Source organism: Cygnus olor, chromosome 17 (assembly GCF_009769625.2).
Source record: "Cygnus olor isolate bCygOlo1 chromosome 17, bCygOlo1.pri.v2, whole genome shotgun sequence".
Lineage (NCBI taxonomy): Eukaryota > Metazoa > Chordata > Aves > Anseriformes > Anatidae > Cygnus > Cygnus olor.
In genome coordinates, this window is record NC_049185.1 from 13,994,665 (window position 1) to 14,016,696 (window position 22,032).

General features: G+C 50.0%; 1 protein-coding gene across 3 annotated transcripts; it reads left to right on the forward strand.

Annotated features, from left to right (window-relative positions):
* Positions 1–9: 9 nt before the first annotated feature.
* On the forward strand, positions 10–21,517 carry UBE3B (ubiquitin protein ligase E3B). Of its 3 annotated transcripts, none has more exons than XM_040577602.1 (27): positions 10–145; positions 763–932; positions 1,024–1,144; positions 2,240–2,299; positions 2,641–2,745; positions 2,860–2,956; positions 3,482–3,567; positions 4,237–4,319; positions 5,036–5,141; positions 5,817–5,937; positions 6,282–6,459; positions 6,840–7,009; positions 7,738–7,905; positions 8,597–8,768; positions 9,526–9,644; positions 10,214–10,328; positions 10,764–10,863; positions 11,463–11,582; positions 11,916–12,092; positions 12,181–12,291; positions 12,607–12,744; positions 13,167–13,232; positions 14,999–15,057; positions 17,061–17,243; positions 17,582–17,693; positions 18,064–18,156; positions 18,613–21,517. In XM_040577602.1, exons 2-27 carry the CDS (start codon positions 772–774, stop codon positions 18,802–18,804), a joined length of 3,213 nt encoding a protein of 1,070 aa, XP_040433536.1. In that variant the 5' UTR covers positions 10–145; positions 763–771; the 3' UTR covers positions 18,805–21,517. The 3 variants fall into 3 exon arrangements, with proteins under 3 accessions (XP_040433536.1, XP_040433535.1, XP_040433537.1); XM_040577601.1 differs by lacking the exon at positions 10–145 and adding an exon at positions 167–374; XM_040577603.1 differs by lacking the exon at positions 10–145 and having other exon boundaries at positions 782–927.
* Positions 21,518–22,032: the final 515 nt, after the last annotated feature.

Below are 22,032 nucleotides of genomic sequence, written 5' to 3' on the forward strand. Positions count from 1 at the left end.
GGCCACGGCCCCAGGGGGCGGCGGCGGGGCGCGGAGCCGGGTGCGGAGCCGCTCGGTCCCGCTGCGGCCGCACCGCGGCGGAGGCGGTGGGGAGCGGGAGAGCGGGCGGAACGGCGGCGCGGCGGAACGGCAGCGGCAGCGCGAGGTTGGCGGCCGGCCCCGCGGCGCCGCACGGGGCGCCGGGCTCGGGCTCGGTACCGGCGGGAGGGGGGGGGCGGCCCGGGGACCCCCTCAGAGCCCCTCAGAGCCCCCTCGGAGCCCCGGGCCCGGCCCTGCGAGGCCTGGCAGCGAGCGGCTGCGGCCGGGGGCGCTGCCGGGGACCCGTCGGTGCCCGTGGGCTCGGTCCCTGCCGTTCTCCCGTTTCCCGCGCGCAGGTGATTTTATGAGGCCGGGGCCGGAGCTGCACCGCTGGGCCTGCCCTGCAGCCGCGGAGGCCGGGCGGCGACGGTACTGCCGTTTGCTCGCTCGTTCCGCGCTTCGGTTCCGCCGCCCTGCGTTAGGCACCGGCACCGAGGCCGACACCGAGCTCCGCGGCCGCTCCCCGCAGCCCCGGGGGCCGTGACCGGGCTCTGCCCCGCGCTATTTTGTGAGCCCCGCGGTGCTGCTGGGTGCCGCTGCCCCGCTGAGGTGCTGGGGGCGGGCGCTCAGCCCTAACCCGAGCCCCCCTCTGCGCGTCCCTGCTTCGTCCCCAGCCCCGGCCGCGGGTGAGTGCTTCTTGCCTTCGGTTCACTTCGTGTTTCTTTCCTTCCGTTTGTTTTTCAGGCTGTGAAAATGTTCAGCGCCGGCCAGTCCTCCAAAGCGCAGTTCCTCGACAAGGCGCGCCAGGCCCGGGAGGAGCGCAGGGAGCTGAAGGAGCGGGAGCGTGCCGCCGTCCAGATCCAGGCCCTGGTCAGGAGGTTTCTGTGCCGCTGCCGCCTGCGGAGGGAGGTCAGGTGCGTGACGGGTCTGCCCTCCGCGCTCTGCTCTCAATCAGAGCGGCGTGCTGGGGTTTAACCGCCGGTGTCGGTGTTCCCCCTCTCCTAGGAGAGAAGTGGAGGATTTCTTCGGGGCGAACGAATCCGCCTCGAGCAGAAGGAGCGCGCTTTGTGTCTTCAGGATTGCTAGGAAGCTGCTGTTTGTTTTTAATCACAAAGAGGACAAAGAGGTAAGGTTTCTGCTCCGACGTTCCTTTCTTCTTTCAGTGACGTGCGTTAACATTGACTCTGTTTAAATAGCTACCCAGTGTTCCTGTAGGCCCTTGCAATATCTTTTGGCTTCAGAAACGTGATCTCTGCCTCCTGGTCCTTCTCGGAGAGGTCTTACTGCGGGACTGAAATAGAAGAACCCCTGAATGTTTCAGTAGCGGTTCTGTACTCGGGGCATAGTTTAACAACTGTTTTTCCTGGTGACCGTGCAAGCAGCGGAAATTGAGCTGCGCCTCATGATTTTGTCAGCTCGGCCAGCTCCCCAGGCAGGCACGTTGTGGCAGCCCACAAAGATCTGTCCTGGCATAGTGCAGGGTGCGGGCTGTTTGTATTGCAGCTGCTGTTCTGACCTTGCCCCGAATTCGTGGCTTCGGGGTAAAGCCCTGTGCTGTAGTGTCTCTGTCCATGAAATGATGATATTTTTTTCCCTAGAAAGCTGTGAGGGCTAATTGAAAAGAAAACAATTGAAAAAATGAAAGGCTGTATTTAAATTGCAGCAGCAGTGGGTGACTTTTTAAGTCCTTGTTCCAATGAACTCCTCCTGTTGACAAAGGGACAAATACTGCGAATGCATCTTTCTGGATTTACAGCATGAAAACCAAACGTGAATACCACATACAGAATCTTTAGGTGCCTGCTATCCGTTTGGAGTTCTGCGTTACGGTAACGAGGTGCACTGCTGAAATCTGTCTCCTCTCCTTCCCCTTCCAGCAGCACATCAGTCCCCTGGGAGCCAGGGACCGGCCTGTGCTTCTTTGCGCTCTGTTTCTGGGCACCCCCCTCAGTTTGGATACCAGACTGGGAAGGCTGAGGAATTCCTCCTATTTACGAGCAGGGTGGCCAAGGAGGGAGCTCTTCTGCACAGTGCGTGTAGATGAGCCCTCGGGGAAGGAGCCAGCAGCAGTGCCCGTGGGGAACGTGTCTGGAACACTTGCTGTGTCCATATGTAGCGACCTTGCTCCCTCTGCTGAGCTGTTCCTCGCGCTTTTCCAGCATAGCCCCTACTGCAGTTAGAACTAACATCGCTTCTTTTGTTATTCTGTCTGTTTTTGCAGAGATTCGAAAAGCTGTGCCGTTGTATTCTAAATAGTATGGATGTTGAGAACGAGCCCAAGGTCAGCAGGGCGTTGTTTTGTCTTGTTTTTCTGTGGGTGGGGATTTAGGTTGGTGTTGTTGGAATTATTTAGCTTTCAAACCCCGCTGAACATGGCTGAGATTCCATCGTGACTGTTCGGACAGGTTCCTCACCAGCCCTCCAATATTTTTAGTGTCCTTCCGTGGTGGGTGGTGTGCTCTGACCAAGTGTTCTCTGGGAAGAGAGCTAACCTGGCTCCGCTGCTGGGTTCAGCGGGGCTCTGAGGAGGTGGTTTTGTTGCAGAGCTTCCTGGTAATGTATTTAGCCCGTCAGCAGCACAAACACTGATCGCTGCGCCCGTTCGTATCCTGCCTGCCTCAGGTGTGGTACGTGTCCCTGGCGCTCTCCAAAGACCTCACGCTCTTATGGATCAAACAGATCAAGGACATTTTGTGGTTCTGCTGTGAATTTCTCAAGCAGCTTAAGGTAAAAAAAAAAAAAAAAACATTTTCTTTGCGTTTTTGTCTGCCTGCATCTAACAACTCTGCAGTTTGTCACAGAGGTGATTAGATTTATTAATGCTGGTGCTTCTTTTTGCAGCCTGACATCTTACAAGACTCCAGGCTGGTCAATTTGCACCTCACGATGCTCGTCACCTTCACAGACACTTCTACCTGGAAAATCCTTCGGGGAAAAGGTCGGTGTATCCAGTTCAGTATCTTAAGGCACTGATCTGGGACTTGTTTGTGCAATCTCCTGAATGCTGTTTCTGCACCTGCCTTCTCCCCATGCTTACCACAAAGATTTGCTATGCCTGTGCTTGCACAGAGCATGGAATGGCAGTAAGGATTCCTTTGAGATGAAGGAGGCTACTTCCCTTAGAACAGCAACAGCTGTTGCAAGGTTTTTATAGGCCTCCAGAGTCTCACTCGCCAGAATTGTTCAGAGGATAAAGGGATGTACATTTAACTCTGTGTTTGTGGAGGAAATACAGAGAAAAAGTAAACAAGTGTAGTGAGGAAATGCGGCTCTTATAGCTTAAACGTTCCGTTTTACCAAAACTTGGTGTGAAGTGCTGCTAAAACGGTCCTTTTGCACGTAAGGGCAAGGAATTTGTGCAAGAAGGGCTCGTGAACTGACGCATCAATTCATAGTTTGTAAGAGAATAAGCAGTGCAACTGTGTGATACTGGTTTAGTAACGTCGCTGTTTTAACCTGGAAGGTGAAACCCTGCGGCCTGCCATGAACCACATCTGTGCTAACATCATGGGGCACCTCAACCAGAAGGGATTTTACTCTGTGCTGCAGGTCAGTCTCGGGCACCTACAATTGTCTTCAGTTTAGTCCGAACAAGCCCCAGTCTCGTGCTGCAGTCCATGCTCTGAGGAAGCTTTTGTGATCTCTGGGTGCTGGTTCCTCGGGGAGAGGCTGGGTGGGGAGCACTGGTGATTTGTGTGGGCGTGCTTTTCTTCAGAGCAGCAGAGCAGAGTCTTCCTGTCGAGCCCAAATGCATCGTCTGCCTTTTGTCTCTACTGCCAAATCTAAATGCTACTTCATCGTCTTATAACAAGAGCAAGGACTTTTGAATGTTTTTCCTAACTTTGCTGCTGACTTACTGTATGGATTTGGGTTGTGTGCTGTCCTGTTGGGGAAAGGAACTGATGTCATTCTACTTAATCCTTTAAATTAGAATGATACTAAAAGCAGCTGCGAGCATTGCCTGTTAATTTTAAAAGGCCTGGGAATCTTCTGAGTACAGTTCCTAGAGAAATAAGAACTGCAGGCTGCCTGATTTGAGTGCAGTTTCTCTATATGCCGTTATTAACCTGAACCTTTTGGTTTTGGCCAAATATCTAGTAGTTCTTTTTCATTTTTTTTGGTGTTCTTTCCCGGCTCTGAAAACGAACGCAGCATCTTTCACAAACAGTTATAATCTTTTATCTGAGGACTGCAGGGTTTTTTTTTGTTTTATTCCAGATTTTGCTAACTAATGGCTTGGCAAGATCCAGACCATCCTTGTCCAAAGGCTCTTTAACTGCCATCTTCTCCCTCGCATTGAGGTAAGGCAGCCAGAGCGGCTTGAGGTGATGTGCAGCCAAAGGCTTTCTTGTGCTGTTGCAGACCTCTCTCTGTGCCAGTCTCTTTGTGCCTTTGGGAGCTTCTCCCTGATAAAAGAGCTGCTTTAGGCAAATAGTTCACTTTCCTGTCATCGTTTTTTTCAGGTCAGAATGCTATTAAGTTAGTAATAAGTGCTAGCATAAGTCTAGACTTGGGAGTGCAGTTCCAGTTCAGAATACAGGATCTGCTTGCCGTTCTGCTGAATCCTCAGAAGGGACCGGAGCTCTCTGGATAAGTACAGTTGTGCCCCTTCGTGATGAACTGCTGTTGCACACTTATCTGTTACCGTGGAGAGCTCTTGAATACGTCTCCTAACTTCTGCGTAAGGAAAACATCATTTAATTACTGTCTTCATGGCAGTGGGGAGAGGGGAAACTTAGGAGATGAACCGCTTAACATTTGTAGCTCTCTGGGTTGCGTGGATGTGCCGTGTAACAATACGTTATGCTGTGAACTGTTTGACTTACTATATTCCCTGGAGTCATGATCAATTTTGTGAACTTGCTGTGATAACAGCAGTGTAAGTGAACGCTCTTTTCCAGTCATGCTTCTTGATGGGGGTAGAATCAGAAGCCAGTCCTGAATGGCTCGGTTAGAAAGACTGCTTCTTACTTTGCTAGGTCAGATACCTTGCACTGAAGTATTTTTCTCTCTGTAGACCTGTGATTGCTGCACAATTTTCAGACAATCTGTTGAGGTCGTTTCTGATCCATATCATGTCTGTGCCTGCTATAATGACTCATCTCGCTACTCTAACACCTGAGGTAAGTGGGTGAGGTAACAGTACCAAAAATCCACTGAGTATCACACTGGGCCACTTGTTATTCCATTTTATCAGCTCTTAGAACAGAACATTGGCATTTCTTTTCCAATTTCAAGCTCTGCTGAGGAAGTGCTTGATGCCTCCACATGCTCCGGGCTTCTAATACCACAGGAGTTATCAACACTAGTGAGGTGATGGACTGAACTGTCCTCAAATAAATAAATAAAACAAACATAAAGAAATATGTGACACGCAGCTTGAATTTTTGCATGTCATTATTCTTCCGTTTCTGTAATTGTAGGCAAAGGCAAAATAGAAATCAGTCTGTTGCATGGCAGAGGATCTCTGATGGGAACTAGCGGGCTGTCGTCTAGTTAATTAAACGTGTCTGCTCCTCTGTGTAGCTTGGTGCAGACAGCAATTGTTGCGCAAAATGGGCATTCTGTGCTCTTGCAGACAGTTGAAAGTCTGTCTATAACTAGAAGGTGGCCTGTTCAGCTGCAAAGTTTTTCATTTCTTAGACCAGCTTCGTGTCAAGGACTTACTCTCTTCAACAGTTTTAACTTTCTGATTTATCTGGAAAGGCAAGTAAGTCCAAATTGCTGATAGCAGATGAGCTATGGTTGTTCTGTGTGGTGCTTCTCAGCCTCACCTGCAGTTAAATTCTGTATTTCAGCGGCTGGCAGTGATAGAATCTCATGAGCTTTTCCGCAAGTTCATCCTGTTCTTAAGTCGTGAAGTGCAGTGCCGAGATGTCTGCGTGTGCTTAGAAGGAAGTCACACTCTGTGTTTGTTGGGTAAGCACCTGTAAGACGTCCTTCTTCTGTGCTTGGAAGAGAGTCTTGACTCGCATCTTCATTCTCCATGGGTCAGATCTGCCTCCAATTCACCAAATTTTACCCTTATTTAGATAGTTACAGATGAGAAGGCTGCAAGAGAATGCCAAAGGGATGCACCACCTTAGTGGTTGATGTGATGGAAATGGCTTCCTGTAGGGTAGCCTCTAACAGTAATTTTTTATCGGTAATCCTTTTGTGGACTTGAAAATCGTTGTGAGTTCTTTTTGTCTCTTTTATCTGTAACCGCTGTCCTGCAGTACTTGTGCCTCTTTTAAGTTTTGCTGTACTGGTTGTTCTGCCAGGTAATCTTGTGTTCTTGGGCTCCTTGAACGATAAAGTTCTTGAGGAGGAGACAGCTCATTTTGTGGGTGTGCTCATTCACATGCTCTCCTACTGCCAGAAGTACGTTTCCCAAAAGAAATCCAATCTTACCCACTGGCATCCTGTTCTGGGCTGGTTTTCACAGACTGTGGATTATGGGTAAGTAAAGACAACCTTATGGTGATAGATGGTTTAAGCCTCTATTTATTTATAAGCTGCAAAGTGCTTTATGATTTGAGATGAACGGTGTGACCCTATCCAGAATAACTTCTCAGCTATTTCAGGTTATATCTGCACAATTTAAACCGTCTCATTCGTACACAAATGATTACATGAGGAAATTCAATTAGTATAGTCAGACTGGTAACAGTGGCCATGCTGGCACGCTTGGTATAGGACCTGTATATTGTTTTTTCCTTTGAGGACCATCTGCAGGGTGGGTTCGTACTCCGTTCTGGCTGTGAGCTAAGTGTATCGGAGTATCACTGGTGTTTTATACCAGCCTGCCTTTTAACATCTCTCTCTGACTTGTCTTTCAGACTGAATGAGTCCATGCCTCTGCTGACAAAGCAACTGCAGCATCTCTGGGGAGTCCATATGATTCGCATCCTCTTCAGTGATGTGCTCAGCAAGAAATTGCTGGAGAATCAGGAAACAGCTCAGCTGCCAGCACAGCCAGCTTCCCCTCAGAACAGCCTCCCTATGAAGAGTCAGTTCTGGAGGGCTGCTTTTGTGTCTACATGCTGGGGGGAGAGGGGTTGCGTGCATGTGTGTGTTTCTCTCTCCCAGTCTCACAGGAGCTGGACTTTTCCACTTAAGCTAAAAGCTTTGGGTAATTACTTGCAGCAGCTGCCGCTGCTTAGGTGGGGATATGATCTAAGTTATTCGTAATTCCAGCTCACAATGCCTCTGTGACCCGGGGCAAGTCTTGTACTTTGGTGCTGTGAAAATATGTGCTTATTTTAGCAGTTTTTTTCTTTATTGTTGCTCAAGTAGCTAAAGTGCTTACTGCTTTCCGAGGCAAGATGGGGAGGCCAGCTTCCCACGTGAAAAGCGAGGTGAAGCTGGCTTCTGGGCCTGTGAAGCATGAGGATTCTGCAGAAGCAGATTTAGAAGAAGACAGCATGTTTAGAATAAGACAGGTAGCTATTTCCCAGCTGCTGTCCGTAGCGCTAGATCCTGTGGCTCATTAGTTACTGCAGTTCTGGTAAGGTTTTAAGCTCCAGAGTAATGTCCCCCGCGAAACATTCTTCTGCGTTGCTGGCAGCTATACAGCGTTCTGTGAGAAAAATCTACCAAAACCTGCTGTCCGTGCAGTGACCCAGTTTGCTAAAATCCTCTTCACCGCAAGGTTGCCGAGTGGCTGAGGATGAGAAATGGTTTGGAATAGTGTTTCTGTCTCCTGAGCCAACGTTTCACGTGCTTCTCTGTCACCAGATCTTTTCAAGAGAGCTTTCCAGAAGTCTGCGTCTGTCCGCAACATTCTCAAGCCTGTTGGGGGCAAGCGAGTGGACTCAGCAGAAGTGCAGAAGGTGTGCAGTATCTGCGTCCTGTACCAGACCACTCTCACAACCCTAACGCAGATCCGCCTGCAGATACTCACAGGTGAGGGCACATCTGTGCTTTTCAAATTGCTTAATAGTGGAGAAAAAATAGATTTTTCTTATTAAATTCTGTTGACTTGTTGGTAGTTTTATTGCTGACAACGGTTTATTGACTGGTTGGGTGGAAGGCTTGTTCCATCCTGCATCATACACCTGATCAATAACATTCATCACTTCTTTATCAAGCATTAACACTCCAGAATACAAATTAAAGCAAGTTTTCCTATAATGAAACCTTGCTTACTCCATACCAAACTTAAGACTGAGTCAGTGTTTTCAAGAAGCCTGGCAATATTAATCTTTGTGATGGAAACACTGAATGCTTTCATACGTTTTAAGAACAAATTGCCTGTCTTCCAGATGGGTAGAGGAGGAGATGAGTGCTCTTTTGGTCTGGTGGACGGAGTGGAGGAAGGAGTCCACAGTGGGAGAGGGCTGCAGATATGCAAATAATTAATCCCTCATTAAAAAGCCTTCTTTTTTTTTTTTTTTTGGCTTTCCTGGTGACTGTACATCTCCTCTTAATACAGACAGGCCTGGGAGCCCAGTGTGATGCCAATGTTCCCTTCAAGCAAAGGGTTGCTTTGCAAAAGGATCTGTCAGCTCCGAGTTTCACTTCTCTCTTCGAGTATGCACAAATAAGCAGGCAGAGAAAGCTTTACTGAGTGTGCTTTGTATTTTTCCATTGCCAGGCCTCACCTACCTGGACGATCTGTTGCCCAAATTGTGGGCTTTTATCTGTGAGCTGGGACCACAGGGCGGGTTAAAGCTCTTCTTGGAATGCTTGAATAATGACACGGAGGAATCTAAGAGGCTGCTGGCCATGCTGATGCTCTTCTGTGACTGCTCCCGCCACCTTATCACGTAGGTAGCGAGAGGAGGGAGCGCTCTAGATCTGTAACGTGAAACTCTTGTGTTTCTTAGGTTCCAGGAGGAATAGTTAATGTATTGCTGACTTTGCTTAAAGATAACTGGGTAGAGTAAAGCAGCAGGCTTTTCAAATGCAATCCTGAGGAAGAGAGGGCTTCAAAAGGACTTCCCCCATCGGCCTTGGGCTGCTTCAGGAATATACAGCTGGCTGAAGTGGTGACAAAATATTGCAGAACTAGCTAGGGAAGGGACATAAACATTGCTGCTGCTTATGGGCAGCAGTTGCATCAGTCCAAAGCATGTACCTTGGTGGCTCCAGATGGGCTTTTGATGGTGGTTCAGCTGCAAGGAAGCTCTGCAGCTTACGTGCTTCTGTTTGCAACTCTTGTATCGCTCACTGACTTGCACAGCACAAGGGATGGGAGAGGTGGTGGAAAATTGTCCTTGCTGGTCAGTCGAGACAGTTTTCTTAGCTTGGATGATGAAAAAGGTCTCCTGGGGACTAGCGCATAGGTCCTTTTAACTATGAAATACTGTCTGCTTCTATCGTAGACCTTTCATGCTCTTTTCTGTTAGGATCGAATATCAATTAAAATCAGTTAATAGGGTTTAGTTGTTTATGACTTCAGATCCTCGTGTGTGTCAGTTGTCATAGAAATAAGCTGCTGCTAAAGGATAATGTGCCTTTATGAAAAAATTCAAAAGGGAGTTAAATTGACACTTGCACATTTGCATTTGTTTTCTCCGATAGGATTCTTGATGACATAGAAGTCTATGAAGAGCAGATTTCATTCAAACTGGAGGAGCTTGTTACCATCTCATCTTTTCTGAATTCCTTTGTGTTTAAGATGATCTGGGATGGAATTGTGGGTAAGTGCTTTCAGTAGCCTAAGTTGAGGATGCTATTAGAACAATATATGGCATTAATTTTTGAATATGGAGCTTCTGCTAATAATTGCTTTGAAGAAAAACATATTATTGTGTGGCTTGAGAATATGTCCCAGCGCTTTGGTGTCCAGATGCCACTGTCATGCTTGGCACCAAATACAATGCGCTCGTCTATTTCAAGTGAGAATTTGTTACCAGACATGATGGGGATATTGACTTTTGCCATCTTGCTAGAGTCTCAGTAGCTATCAGTGTCAGTCTGTATGTGGGAATAATTTCAGTACAGCTCGGTTCTCAGAACTGAATAAAATAGTCCATTTCTGTTGCAACGGCTTGGTTGGAGCTTGCTGAGATGGCCCTCGTGTAGCTAAGAGTTTTTCACTTTGATCAAAGAAGAGGGCGTCTGTCTCCTGGGAGGCGCAAAATCTCTTCCTTCCCTCTGAAGGCAGTTAGGAGAAATACACCTCCCCTACCAGCATGGGACATGTTGCTCCTGGACACTCCTGTTACCTACGGTTCCTGCACGTTGTTGCTTTGTTCCTTTTGTTCAGAGAATGCCCGAGGAGAGACGCTGGAGCTGTTCCATTCTGTCCATGGCTGGCTCATGGTCTTGTATGAAAGGGACTGCCGCAGGCGTTTTGCTCCTGAGGACCACTGGTTGCGCAAGTAAGTGTCCCAGCTCGCGGCAAGGCTCCTGTGCAGCTCTCTGCTTGTCCCAGTGCAACAGCTCCCCTTGGGGAGAGTGGTTTGGGAACCCTTCCTTTAGATCGGGTGCCTTTCATTCTGCCTGCGAGGGCAAGGTTGGAAGTGCTCCCTGGGTTGCTTGCATTTAAGGATACCCCTTCTGTTGTGTTTAAATACCCCACAGAGGTGCTTCTCTTCTGTGGTGTCGTGATAAGCTGCTACTCGTGGAGGGCGATGCTCTGAAAAGGGACTCGGCACCCAGTGGCCTGCGTGGCTCTGGCCTTCTCAGATGTGTACACCTGAGCACCTTAAGTCACTTTTGAAGTCATTACGGGTTTCATCTCTGTCCTACCCCCAGCTATTTACTGTACCCGGGCGTTTCTCAGGGGTCTCTGAATCTGTGCCTTTCTTTGTAAGGGACCTCAAACCCAGCGTGCTCTTCCAGGAGCTGGACAAGGACAAGAAACGAGCCCAGCTGCTCCTGCAGTACATCCCGCATGTCATTCCCCACAAGAATGTGAGTGGGACAGGGGCAAAGGATGGGGGCTGAAAAGCCAGGGTGACCTGGGTAGCCTGGGATGGAAGGGACGTGTATCTTGAGCATTTTATAGGGTGAAGCTTGTGACTGGGATGCTAGTTAAATAAAGGTCGTCTCCTCCCTCCCCTGCTCTCGCCCGTGCATTTCCTCTAAACTATCTTGGTTTCTTTCCCTGGGAGAGAGCTTATTTGTGTGGGCAGCTGCCTGAAGTCAGCCAGCAGTGCACCGTGTGGCTTTGGAGAGAGTCTTGATGCAGAGAGCGGTGTCTTTTTGCAAACAGCAAACCTGCAGAGAAGATGAATTTTTATGTGGTGATGGGAAAGGTGCTTTTACTTTCAATATTGTCGGGACCTCGTCCCTTCCAAAGCAGGGCTTCAAGAATTTCTCTGCCTCGCTGGCGAACAAGGAGGCAGATCCTCCCCGTTTCTAGTGAATAGGTGATGATGGTATAGGGCCAACCTGGGGACAGGACGATCGACAGCTAGGTGTAGCTGTGCATCAGGAACATCTGAAAGCCCTGCTGCATGGGAGGATGAGGATCCCTGTGAGTGAAAGCTTACCCGTGTTTTCTTTTTTAGAGGGTGCTTCTTTTCCGAAACATGGTTACGAAGGAGAAGGAGAAGCTTGGACTGGTTGAAACCAGCTCTGCGTCACCTCACGTCACCCACATCACCATCCGCCGCTCACGGATGTTGGAGGTGAGCGACTTGGCTTGCAGGAGCCAACAGGCCAGCAACTTGGCCTGACAAGGGAGGGACGTGAATATGTTTTTATCTTCTCTGTGGGTGCTGAGGGACCCTGTGGCAGTTCTGTCTGCTTTTTGATGAGTCAATGCTAGAGGGAAATGTTGGACTTCAGTTCAGACTGCTACAGACCTGGAGTTTTGACTAGGAAAAATGCCAGTCGTTTGGGACACAAAAATGCAATGACAAATGCAGATTTATGCGTTGTACCCCTGTCTCTGCTGCATGTCTGCGTGGGTGTTTCACGTGTCTTACCACGTTTGTCCCGTGGCTCTCCGGTCTGCGTAGGATGGATATGAGCAGCTACGACAGCTTTCCCAGAACGCCATGAAGGGAGTGATCAGAGTGAAATTTGTGAATGATCTGGGTGTCGATGAGGCTGGTATCGATCAAGATGGTGTCTTCAAAGAGTTTCTGGAAGAAATAATAAAAAAGGTGTTCGACCCTGCACTCAACTTGTTCAAGGTACGCTGCAGGGTTGCAGATGCTAACTGTTGTGAGTAGCTGCAAACACAAACAGCCTGGCTCACTGTATTCTTCTCTCTGTGTGCAGACAACCAGTGGTGATGAGAGGCTGTATCCATCCCCAACATCTTACATTCATGAGAACTACCTGCAGCTCTTTGAGTTTGTGGGAAAGATGCTTGGGAAGGCTGTATACGAGGTGAGCTAAAGCAGCTGTACTAGGTTATTGTTACTGGTAGTATTGCACTAAGTAGTTCAGAGGCAGAATGACCTTCTCCACCTAAGGTAGTTCTTTAAAGGAAACAGAGTTCCCCTTTGTGTTTGCCTTTTTGCACCTTTCCATTAGCTAAGGGATTTTAAGAGGATGTGGCTTGCTGAGCTGATTTCAGTGCCTTACATCTCTGCATTTGTCCCACAACACATAATCTGTCCCGCAGGCCTCCTAGGTGACCAAAGATGTTGCACGTAGCAAATACACGGAGTGACTTTCCTTCTGCGTTCTTCTTGTCTGCAGGGAATAGTTGTGGATGTGCCCTTTGCTTCCTTCTTCTTGAGTCAGCTACTTGGACACCACCACAGTGTCTTCTACAGCTCCGTAGATGAACTTCCCTCCTTGGACTCCGAGTTCTATAAAAATCTCACTTCGATTAAGGTTTGAGCATTATTTTTCCTGACGTTCAACTCCCTTACCACTGGCTGCTGCTAGGAACACTAGATTTGCAAATGCCTTTAGGGTTCTGATCGCCTTGAAAAACACCCTGAAAGTAGTAGTATTAGTGGAGCTGCGTGCTGATAGCAAAGCAAGTTGGCATGCAGCGACCCTGTGTTTTTACTGGGGCAAGAGGGATGAAAAAGGAGTCTGAAGGTGTAAGCTTGGAACTGGAAATCCGTCATTCCCGAGTTTTAGCCTCAGATTTTGTTCAGTCTCCCATAACTTCGAGCAAGTCGTGTATTTGTTGTGCTTTTTGCCTAGTTCCTTTTAGGGATCACACAGCGGGAGGGTGATACAGAAATGCAGAGCTGCTGTTCCTGCTGCTGAACGCGAACTTTTCCCTCTCTTTGTTGTTCCCGTAGCGTTATGATGGTGATATCAGTGACTTGGGCTTAACGCTGTCCTACGATGAAGATGTGATGGGTCAGGTAGGCTCTTATTAATTTTATTAATAACATGGACCTCATCCCTGCTGTGTTCCCAGCACCTTTCCTGTGCTATCTGTTGATGAACGCCGATAGTGAGTCCACAGTCTTGGCTCAGGCAATCCCTCTTGCTCCGGTTAGATCCTAGCTGTTTTCTGCAGGGATTCTCTCCTTTGTCTGTCTGTCTGATGTTTCCAGGAAGAGCCTCAGAAGCACAGAGAGCGATCCTGAGGATCGCTGCCTGCTGCTGTGGGAAAGCCTGTGATGCCCGAAGTGGCAGGCTGTGAATATAAGCAGTTAGCAGCAGAAGTAGGTTTGATCCCTGAGCAGAAGTATCCTATCTTTCATTAGTGTCTGTAGGGCAGAGACGCTCACCTGACATCTGTGTGGCCAGCAGAAGGCATCTATTTTTCTCTGCTGAGCTTTCTGATAGCTGGTTTTGGGCATCTAACAGGCAATCTGTTCAGACTTGTGCTACGCAGAGCGCTTTTCACTCTGATTCTGGGTGGGTAACTTGCATGCTGTACGTGGCCCCATCTGACTGAGAACCTCGAGGAGATTGACTCGTAAATGACCTCGTGTTTGATTGCGGTTAGGGCTTAGCTCCGCTCTCCTTTTACAAAAAAATGCCTGTACTCAAAGGCTGGCTCAGATTCAGAGGTTGTCTGAACTCAGCCGTAGGATTCTGTGGCTTCGTTCACTATTTAGCCGTGGGCAGAGAATAGCTCTTTCAACAAAGTTTGCCCTCTGACCCTTAACTTTTCTAGTGCCAGGATTTTTTCTTTTCTAGTTGAAAAACATTGTTTTATGCTTTCCACTTTAAAAACAAAGTAAGAAACCAGCATATGAGAGCCCAGCAATAAGACATTGAAGGCTGCAGCACTCCAAAGTTCAGGATAAACCCGGGGATTCTTGTTTGCATTGTGCTTTGGCCATCCTGAAGCAGCCGGGTGGGGTAACCCTGTGGTTCCTGAATGCACTTATCCATCCTTGCTAGGTACAAGGCTGTGTTGGGCACAAGGGAGCTGAGCTTGTTCCCTGTGCCAGGCTCCATTTTGACCTTTGAAGTCACCTGGAAACGAAGCACAGAGGACACTGGGAATATGGGAATATGGGAACAGTGAATTCCTGCCTCTCTGGTGGTGCGTAGATGAGCCCTAACTGTTGCTGTAGCAAGCACCCCGAGGGTCCCTGCCGTTATCTGTGAGCAGTGCTGTCGGCTGAGCACCAGGCTTTGGCCTGACAGGGCAGGAAGGATCCTTCCCCCCATCTTGCTTTCTGAGCACGCTCTGCTTCGTGTTTTGAGTGCCCAGCTTGAGGGAGTGAAGCTCCGGGGAGCTCTGTCACTCAGGTGGTCCCAGGTGAGACTCGTGGAGCAGATAGCTTCGGACCGGGCTGTTAGACTGGGCCATGCGGAGGCTCTGAGGTTGTTCTGTCTCTGGATTCTGCGTTTGCGACGGTCCCCCAGGGCTCTTTGAATTGATTTGTGTGCGGTTCAGCAGTGGTGGATCAGACGAGAGAGGAGGCTTCCTCGAAGATGGGCTGGCACCACTGGTGGGAGAGTTGGAGTTCCCTGCTGCTCCGTTACCGTGTTAATAGTCAAGTGAAACTGGTTTGAGGCAGAAGCAGGATTATTACTTAAATTTTAAATCCTACTGTTTTAGTGTAAAAATAAATTTTGTTTTTTGGGGAGGTGACAGCTTAGCGTGGCATTTCTTTCCATGGTGGTTCCAGGCAGTAATTAGCAATACAATCGTTTCTTCCCTCAGCTGGTTTGCCATGAACTTGTTCCTGGAGGGAAGACCATTCCTGTTACCAATGAAAATAAGTAAGTACAGCAATTAGATTTTTAAGGTCATCACTGCAAAATACTTTATTCTTGCATCTGGAATGAATTGAAATAGATTAGAGTAGAAGGAGCCCATAAATATCGTAATAGAATTTACTGGTTACAGTTCATCGGCAGAAATTGTATTAAATTCGATTTGCAAAATAAAAATTGACAATTTACTTCTTGAAACAGTGCTTCTGAGGTCAAAGGCACACAGTCTGTGAGATTCTGCAGGATTTAATGATGGTGATAGATACAGACAGATGGATTCAAAGCAATTCAGGCACACAGTCGTGAACATAGAGGGCACAGATGCTCAAAGACACCTTGGAGCAGACAGATCTTCTCAAAATGATAACATGTGGCAGTTGTATAAAGCACTGTTCTTCAGAAGAGACAGTGTTGAATTCAAATGTAGTCGACAGTCGTACTTTAGACACAGGAAATCAGAGGAGACACTGAGCCCTGTAGCTATTTTCACAGATAACCGGCTTTTAGATAGTTATCGTAAATGTCAACTCCAGAGCCTGAAAACCAAACCCACCTTTTTGTTCCCTTCATTTTTTTTCTTCTCTATACCCTTCAGTGATCATAAAAGCAGGGTAAAATATCTATTAAGCAGATGCGTGTTTGAACTGGTAATCTGGGGGTTGTTCTCTCTAATGGCAAGTGAAAGCCGGGTCCTACCTGAAGATTTATCTTTGTTAGCGTGCTTTGCAGTCTGAGCTTCCCAGTCTTCTTCCCTCTTGAGCTCTGACCAGGGAGTTTGCATTTGAAAGGATCTCTCTGGCTTGTCAGAAATCAGCTCAGGGAGGAGGTTGAAAGTCCTGTGTGTTGCTGTGCTCACTTACAGCAGAAACTTTGAAGCTTTTGTGCAGATGTGCACACAAATTGGTAGTTGAGAGGGAGCGGGAGAAGTATTGTAAGTGAAAGCAATCTGGAAACAGTTCTGTCTCTTAATGGCAGAGTGAGGTTACCTCGCTGAAAAGCCACTCGACGTGATTGTGGTGGTGTCTGCCTAGGAACTGATGAACAGCAGGGTCGGTTATTTCGACTGTTGGTAAGCTGAGGAAGAATGATGGTGCCTCCCTCTAATAAACACTGCACCTCGTCTGTACTCCTGGGATGCACGTGGAAATCTCCTGAGTTTTTTTAGTGTGTTAGTTCCGGCTCCAGTGAAGGCTCTGCAGGGCGTGACTTGTTAATCCCGAGGAACTGAAACCAGGCCTGTATTTTCATACTAGCAAAGCATTTCATATGCATGGTATTTCTAAGGATTGTGAGCAGACGCTGAATCCTCTTTTGCATGTACTGCATAGCAGTTCATGTGTTCTAAGGATCATCTAAAATGTGGTGGACTCTAACAAGATAGAAAACGTGGCTAGTGTAAGGCATTGGCAGTGCTGCTTCTGTCTACGTAGCCGCTCACAGCAGTATCAAATTATTTTCTAAGCTGCATTTGTCTGAAAGAGCCATGGAAAACTCTGTGCAAAATCATCTGTCGGCTCTTTCCCTTCCAACTATTCCTGCTTACCGGCTTGCTCAGGAATGATACCCTCTTACAACCACGTTGATCAGCCGTGGGTTTCAATGCAGGCAGTACCAGAGCCCAGAGAGCTGATTTTCAGACCTAGAGAAGTTCCTGTCGCTGGGGTCCTGATCCTTTAAAGAGGAGCTGGCTGCATGCTCCCCCTGTGTCAGCTGCTGTTCAGCCAGGGTTATTCAACTAACTGTTAGAGCCAGCTGGTCTCTGGGTTGGGAAGGAGCTTTGAGGAAGGACCAGGCAGGCCCAGAGACAGGAGGAAAAAAGTCCGGGCAGAGGAACAGCTCCTCCTGCTTAAATAAAGAGCAGGACCCTGGAGGAGAAGAAATAATGCCTCTCCAGGCAGTGCTAGTGCCCGTGGGCTGGCGAGGCAGGTTGGCAGCCCCGTGTCACACCAGCGAGGTGGGTGTCTCTTGCTGCTCCGTTTCCCCACCACCACCTTGCCCCTTGCCCGCAGGATCAGCTACATCCATCTCATGGCTCACTTCCGCATGCACACGCAAATCAAGAGTCAGACAGCGGCGCTCATCAGCGGATTCAGGTCGATCATCAAGCCTGAGTGGATTCGTATGTTCTCCGCGCCGGAGCTGCAGCGACTGATCTCCGGTGACAATGCCGAGATTGACCTCGAGGACCTAAAGTAAGTGGCCAGCTCAGTCTGCTGCCTTTCCCACTCAGCAAACCAGGCTGGTTTATTGCCTAGTTATTTGGAGGCCTGCAGGAGACCGACTCCCAACTTCCTGCTCCTCCTAATTGGAATTTGAGGAGCAGATGGAAACAAACATAAAGAAGGACAAGTTCCTTAAAGCTAATTTGGAGAAAGTATTAACGAACATGAAGGGTCTTTTCCTCCACTGGCATGCAATGGCTCCTGCGAGCAGAATTTCTCTCTGCCCTTCCCTTTTCTCTGATCCAGCCCCTTTGTGGGGGCTCTGGCTGCAGCGGGCCACGAGCCTGTCACAACCTTTCTCTCCCCAGAAAACACACGGTGTACTACGGGGGCTTCCACGGGAGTCACCGGGTCATTATCTGGTTGTGGGACATCCTAGCCAATGACTTCAGCCCTGAGGAGAGAGCGATGTTTCTCAAGGTAAATGCGGTCATTTCAGCCCAACTTGGAACTCGGGGTGGCTGGGCCAGCGCTGTTGCAGCCTGTTTTCTGCCCTAATAGGAGTATCAGAATGCTTAATGCCTTAAAACCCCCACGCTGCTCCCCTGGGCGAGCAGAGGGGCAGCCCTGGGAGCAAAGGTCCCATAAATGCCCTTGCACTGCCACGAACAGTCCTGCAGAGACGGCGGTTTTCAAAGGCTAGCGGAGCACCAAAGCTCAGCGGCGTTGTACCGCGGGGTGCTCAGATGCCAGTCCAAGCAGCTGTTCACTGCGACTGCATCAGCCACGTGTCTGTGGGAGCCCGGCTGCTCGCACTGCCGCTGTCTTTCACTGTCCATCACTTTTTCAGTTCGTTACCAGCTGCTCTAGGCCTCCACTTCTGGGCTTTGCCTACCTCAAGCCTCCGTTTTCCATCCGCTGTGTGGAAGTCTCTGACGATCAGGTAGGCAGCCTGCTCGCTCGTGTCCCGTGCATTCCCTGCCTCACCTCTGGCAGGCCTCTTTCCCTGCCCGGCCTCCTCATCTCCTCTGTCTGACCAGGAAACTAAACCGCAAAGATATGTGCTCCATGGGGGAAGGTGAAAGCAGCCTTCCACCGATAGGATGCTCATGGCTGCACCCCCCTTCTCCCGTGCACAGCAGCAATTGGGCTCCTATTGCTTGTCTGCAGGGTTATGTTTTCTCCTCGCATGTGACCTCTCTGTGCCACTGATCCTCTTCTGCACCCTGCAAAGGGACCCTGTGTGTGTAATGGCACTTGAAGTTAAAAGAGAAGCTCGTTTCTAGCAGCTGTGGGGAGCAGGGCTTTGGGGTTTGATTCTCCCTGTTCCCAGCAGACGGGCTTTGTGTTAGCACCTGTGTGTAGCCAGGATGAGCTCAGCATTTCTACCCCGTTCCAGGACACCGGGGACACGCTGGGCAGTGTGCTGCGGGGCTTCTTCACCATCCGCAAGAAAGAGCCAGGTGGGCGGCTCCCGACCTCCTCTACCTGTTTCAACCTCCTCAAGCTTCCCAACTACAGCAAGAAGAGCATCCTGCGGGAGAAGCTGCGCTACGCCATCAGCATGAACACTGGCTTTGAGCTGTCCTAGTTGCCATGGCCCTGGACTCCACGACAGGGGCTCTCAGAGCTGCTGACTGCTGCTGGAGGTGGAGGCCTTCACGCACAGAGTGTGTCAGCCCTGCGGGAGCTGGCTGCTCGCTCGGAGGCCGGAGAGGTGCAGCTGATAACAGAGGTTTACAGGGAAGAGCTGCTGGGCTAGACAGGGCTGGCTCTTCCTGGGCACTTCTCCATGATGAAGGAGGTGATGGGCCTGCCCCAATACACTTCACTTGACACCCACGTAAATCATCTTTAAAAGCAAACCCCGGGGGAGCATAAAAGGAGCATTAAAAGTGCCAGTCAGTGTGACCGCGATACCCCCAGCAGGCTGGGCAGCTGCCGCAGGGGACCGTTTCTTTTTTCCTTTCCCAGGAGCTGGTCCAGTTTCTTACTGGGTGGAAGTCAGTCAGTGAAAAGCTGCACAAGGGCAGAAACAGGACTGAGCCCCCAAGGAGACGAGCACGAGGCAGCAGCACTGGATGTGCCACAAACAGGCACTCTTTACTCAGGTCAGGTACTGGGGGGGGGGGGGGGCTTCCCGACACCCTTGCTCTGTGCAAGGCCCTTGCATTCGTCTCGAGAATGAACCGCTAGTGCAGACGCAAGAAGCAGCAGGTTAAATGCGAGCAGATGGACCCTGCCGCTCTCAGGAAGGCTTCGGAGTGCTGTAGGTTAAGAGCTCAAGCAGCAGGCGTGGGGGTCAGCGTGCTGAGCCAGCTGTGCCTCTGCCAAGCTCTTGCTAAAGCCTGCGATTTGGACGAAAGGAGCTGTTGTCAGAATTTGCTTGGGAGCAGAAGAGGTTTAATTTTATTTAGCTTCCAGAGTTCGGGAGCTGGCACACAGCTCGGGCAGCCCTCGCTCCCCAGCAGAGTGCTGCAGTGGGGCAGGTGCCCCCTGCCCTCTCTGGAAGGGGAACGTGTGGAGCCGCCGAGAGTCCTCTGGAAACCTCCCCTGGCAAAATTCCTCTCACGGGGACAGAAGTTTCACTTTGTCTGCAGTCTCTTTGGTTAGGGAGATGCACTGTTGCGGACTCAGACTTGGCCTCTGTGTAACAGCCACATTCACTTTGTTGCCAAAGTCTTTATTTTGGTTGCTTTGTCTCTTTCTGGCCTTACTTTTCCGGCTGCTGTTTGCCTGGAGCAGGCAGCTTTTGCAGGTGGTCGTGAATTTCAGGACGTTGCGTTTCAGGACAGCGTGAGCGTGTGGGGGTGTGTGCATGCGTGTATGTGTTGGGAAGGGGTGGGCCCTTCCTGCTGTTTCTAACGAAGTCCAGAGCCTCATTTGTACAGTGTCTGCAGCTTCCCAGCCTGGATCCCTCGTGCTGCTGCACGCCCTGCCTCAGGCCCGGCGGGAGCACAGTTTGCCGGGCCGCTCGGGCCTTGCTGGGTCCTGGCGGAAAGGAAAGCCACGCACATCCTCCTGCTCTGGGACAGGATTAAAAACCAGCCACCTTCCCCCCTTCCTCTGTCACCGCTCACTAACAAAACCAAACTCAGAGGCTGCCGGTAGCTCCGCTGGCCTGCCTCCCCCCTCGTCCCCTTCCTGGGGCGCTGGCGGCTCTCACCCTGCGCTCTGGCCCCTCCGCGCTGCACGGCCGTGTCGGGGCCTCGCTGCACGAGTCGGCTCGCAGCAGCCGCTTGGTGTGAGGCTGACGTACCCTGCCTCGTCCTCTGCCTTGCCTTGGTCCGTCTAGCGGGGATTTGCATCCCTGTCCTCGCGGGGAAGGTTCCCTGGGCTCTTTGGTAGAGGCCCTGTTACCCGCCGCGTGTTCGCATTTCAAGCAGACCCAGAAGATACTTGGCAACGTTCAGCCGAGAGGAAAGAAATGCCCTTCGCTTCATCCTTCTCTGTTCTGTCTGGCTTTAGCAGAGTTTCAGAAAGAAAGAAAGAATTTTATTTATTTTTTTTATTTTTAAATCAATGGCTGGAAGCGGCGTTGGGGTCCTTTTTCTGAGTCGTCTCGGTAATATTGAGCAGGAGTGGTTGGAAGCGTTGGTGAGGGCAGGAATGTCTGCGTTCAGAGAACTCAAGGTACTGGACTAAGTCCAGAGAAGCTAAAGTTGATAGTAAAAATAATTTGGTTAGGGTTTTTTGTTTGTTTTTCCATAGCGTTTTGGCATTAAGCTGTTGTTGATTGTGTAGTTGAAAGGTTTAGGCTCTGGGTTGCACCATTCATAGTGTGAAATCTTACGCGAGATCCCTCTTGTAGGAGAACGCAGTGTCTACATAGAGCACAGTGACTGCTCGATGAGACGTTTTGTTGAGCGCACTGAGGTAAAATCTTTGCTCCCCTTTCCCCCTTATTCCTCAGGAGCACGATTCCTAGAAGAGATCTTAGCGCAGCCTTTGCTAGGTCCCTCCGAACCTGGAAATATTGCACTACAAGACGCCACATCCGATTTTATAGCTGGCGTATAAAACGTGATCGTCTGGTAAATGCCCCGGTGGCCGCGTGCACAAGGATATTTCTCCTGAGTAGCTGACTCCTGGCTGACTGAGAGGCTTTAACACGTTTTTCCCGTAGCAGAGGGCTGTGAGTGTGTCTGGTCCCTGCCTGCGCTGCTGCTTGCAGGGCAGGATGGCTCTGCCGTGGGAGATTGACTGTTTTTTCTATGGAAGACTTGCTGCCGGTGGAGCCTTTGGTACATCCCTTGGATAAGAAATGCAGGGAAGAGAAAAATAAACCTGGTGTGAGTAAGATGGCTGGACGTCTCTTCTTCCTTCCCCTAGGGGCAGGGAAACCGCTGGGTGTGGTGCTCCTGCTCAGGGCGCACGGCAGAGGTGGGAGCAGAGCTTTGGGGCGTTGATACTCCGCCAGCAGGTGGAGGCTGCTGTCACTTGGACGTCCCTTTTGTCAGGCTGGATCCTCTCATGTGCTCGGGTAGCCCTGAGATGGGCTCCTGGGGTGCTACTGGTGGCGATGAGAACAGCTCTGAGCCTGGAGGGACCTGGCAGGGTTGTTGTGAGCAGGATTTGTCCTTGGGTCTTAGAAGGTGCTTGGAGAAACGCTGTTTGGTCCACAGGGTGCTGTGAGTTGGGTCCTCGGTACCTTCAGGAGAGTAGAGGTGCTTCTTGGAGGTAGGGGTAAAGGGAGCTGGGCTGGAAGCCCCTGCTGATTTTCCCGTGTGGGGCCCTTCGCGTCGGGCTTTTCCCCTCGCCTGGCTCTGGGAACGCTTCCTTGCAGGAGTGCGGAGCTGTGCCTGTCGCCGCAGGTCCA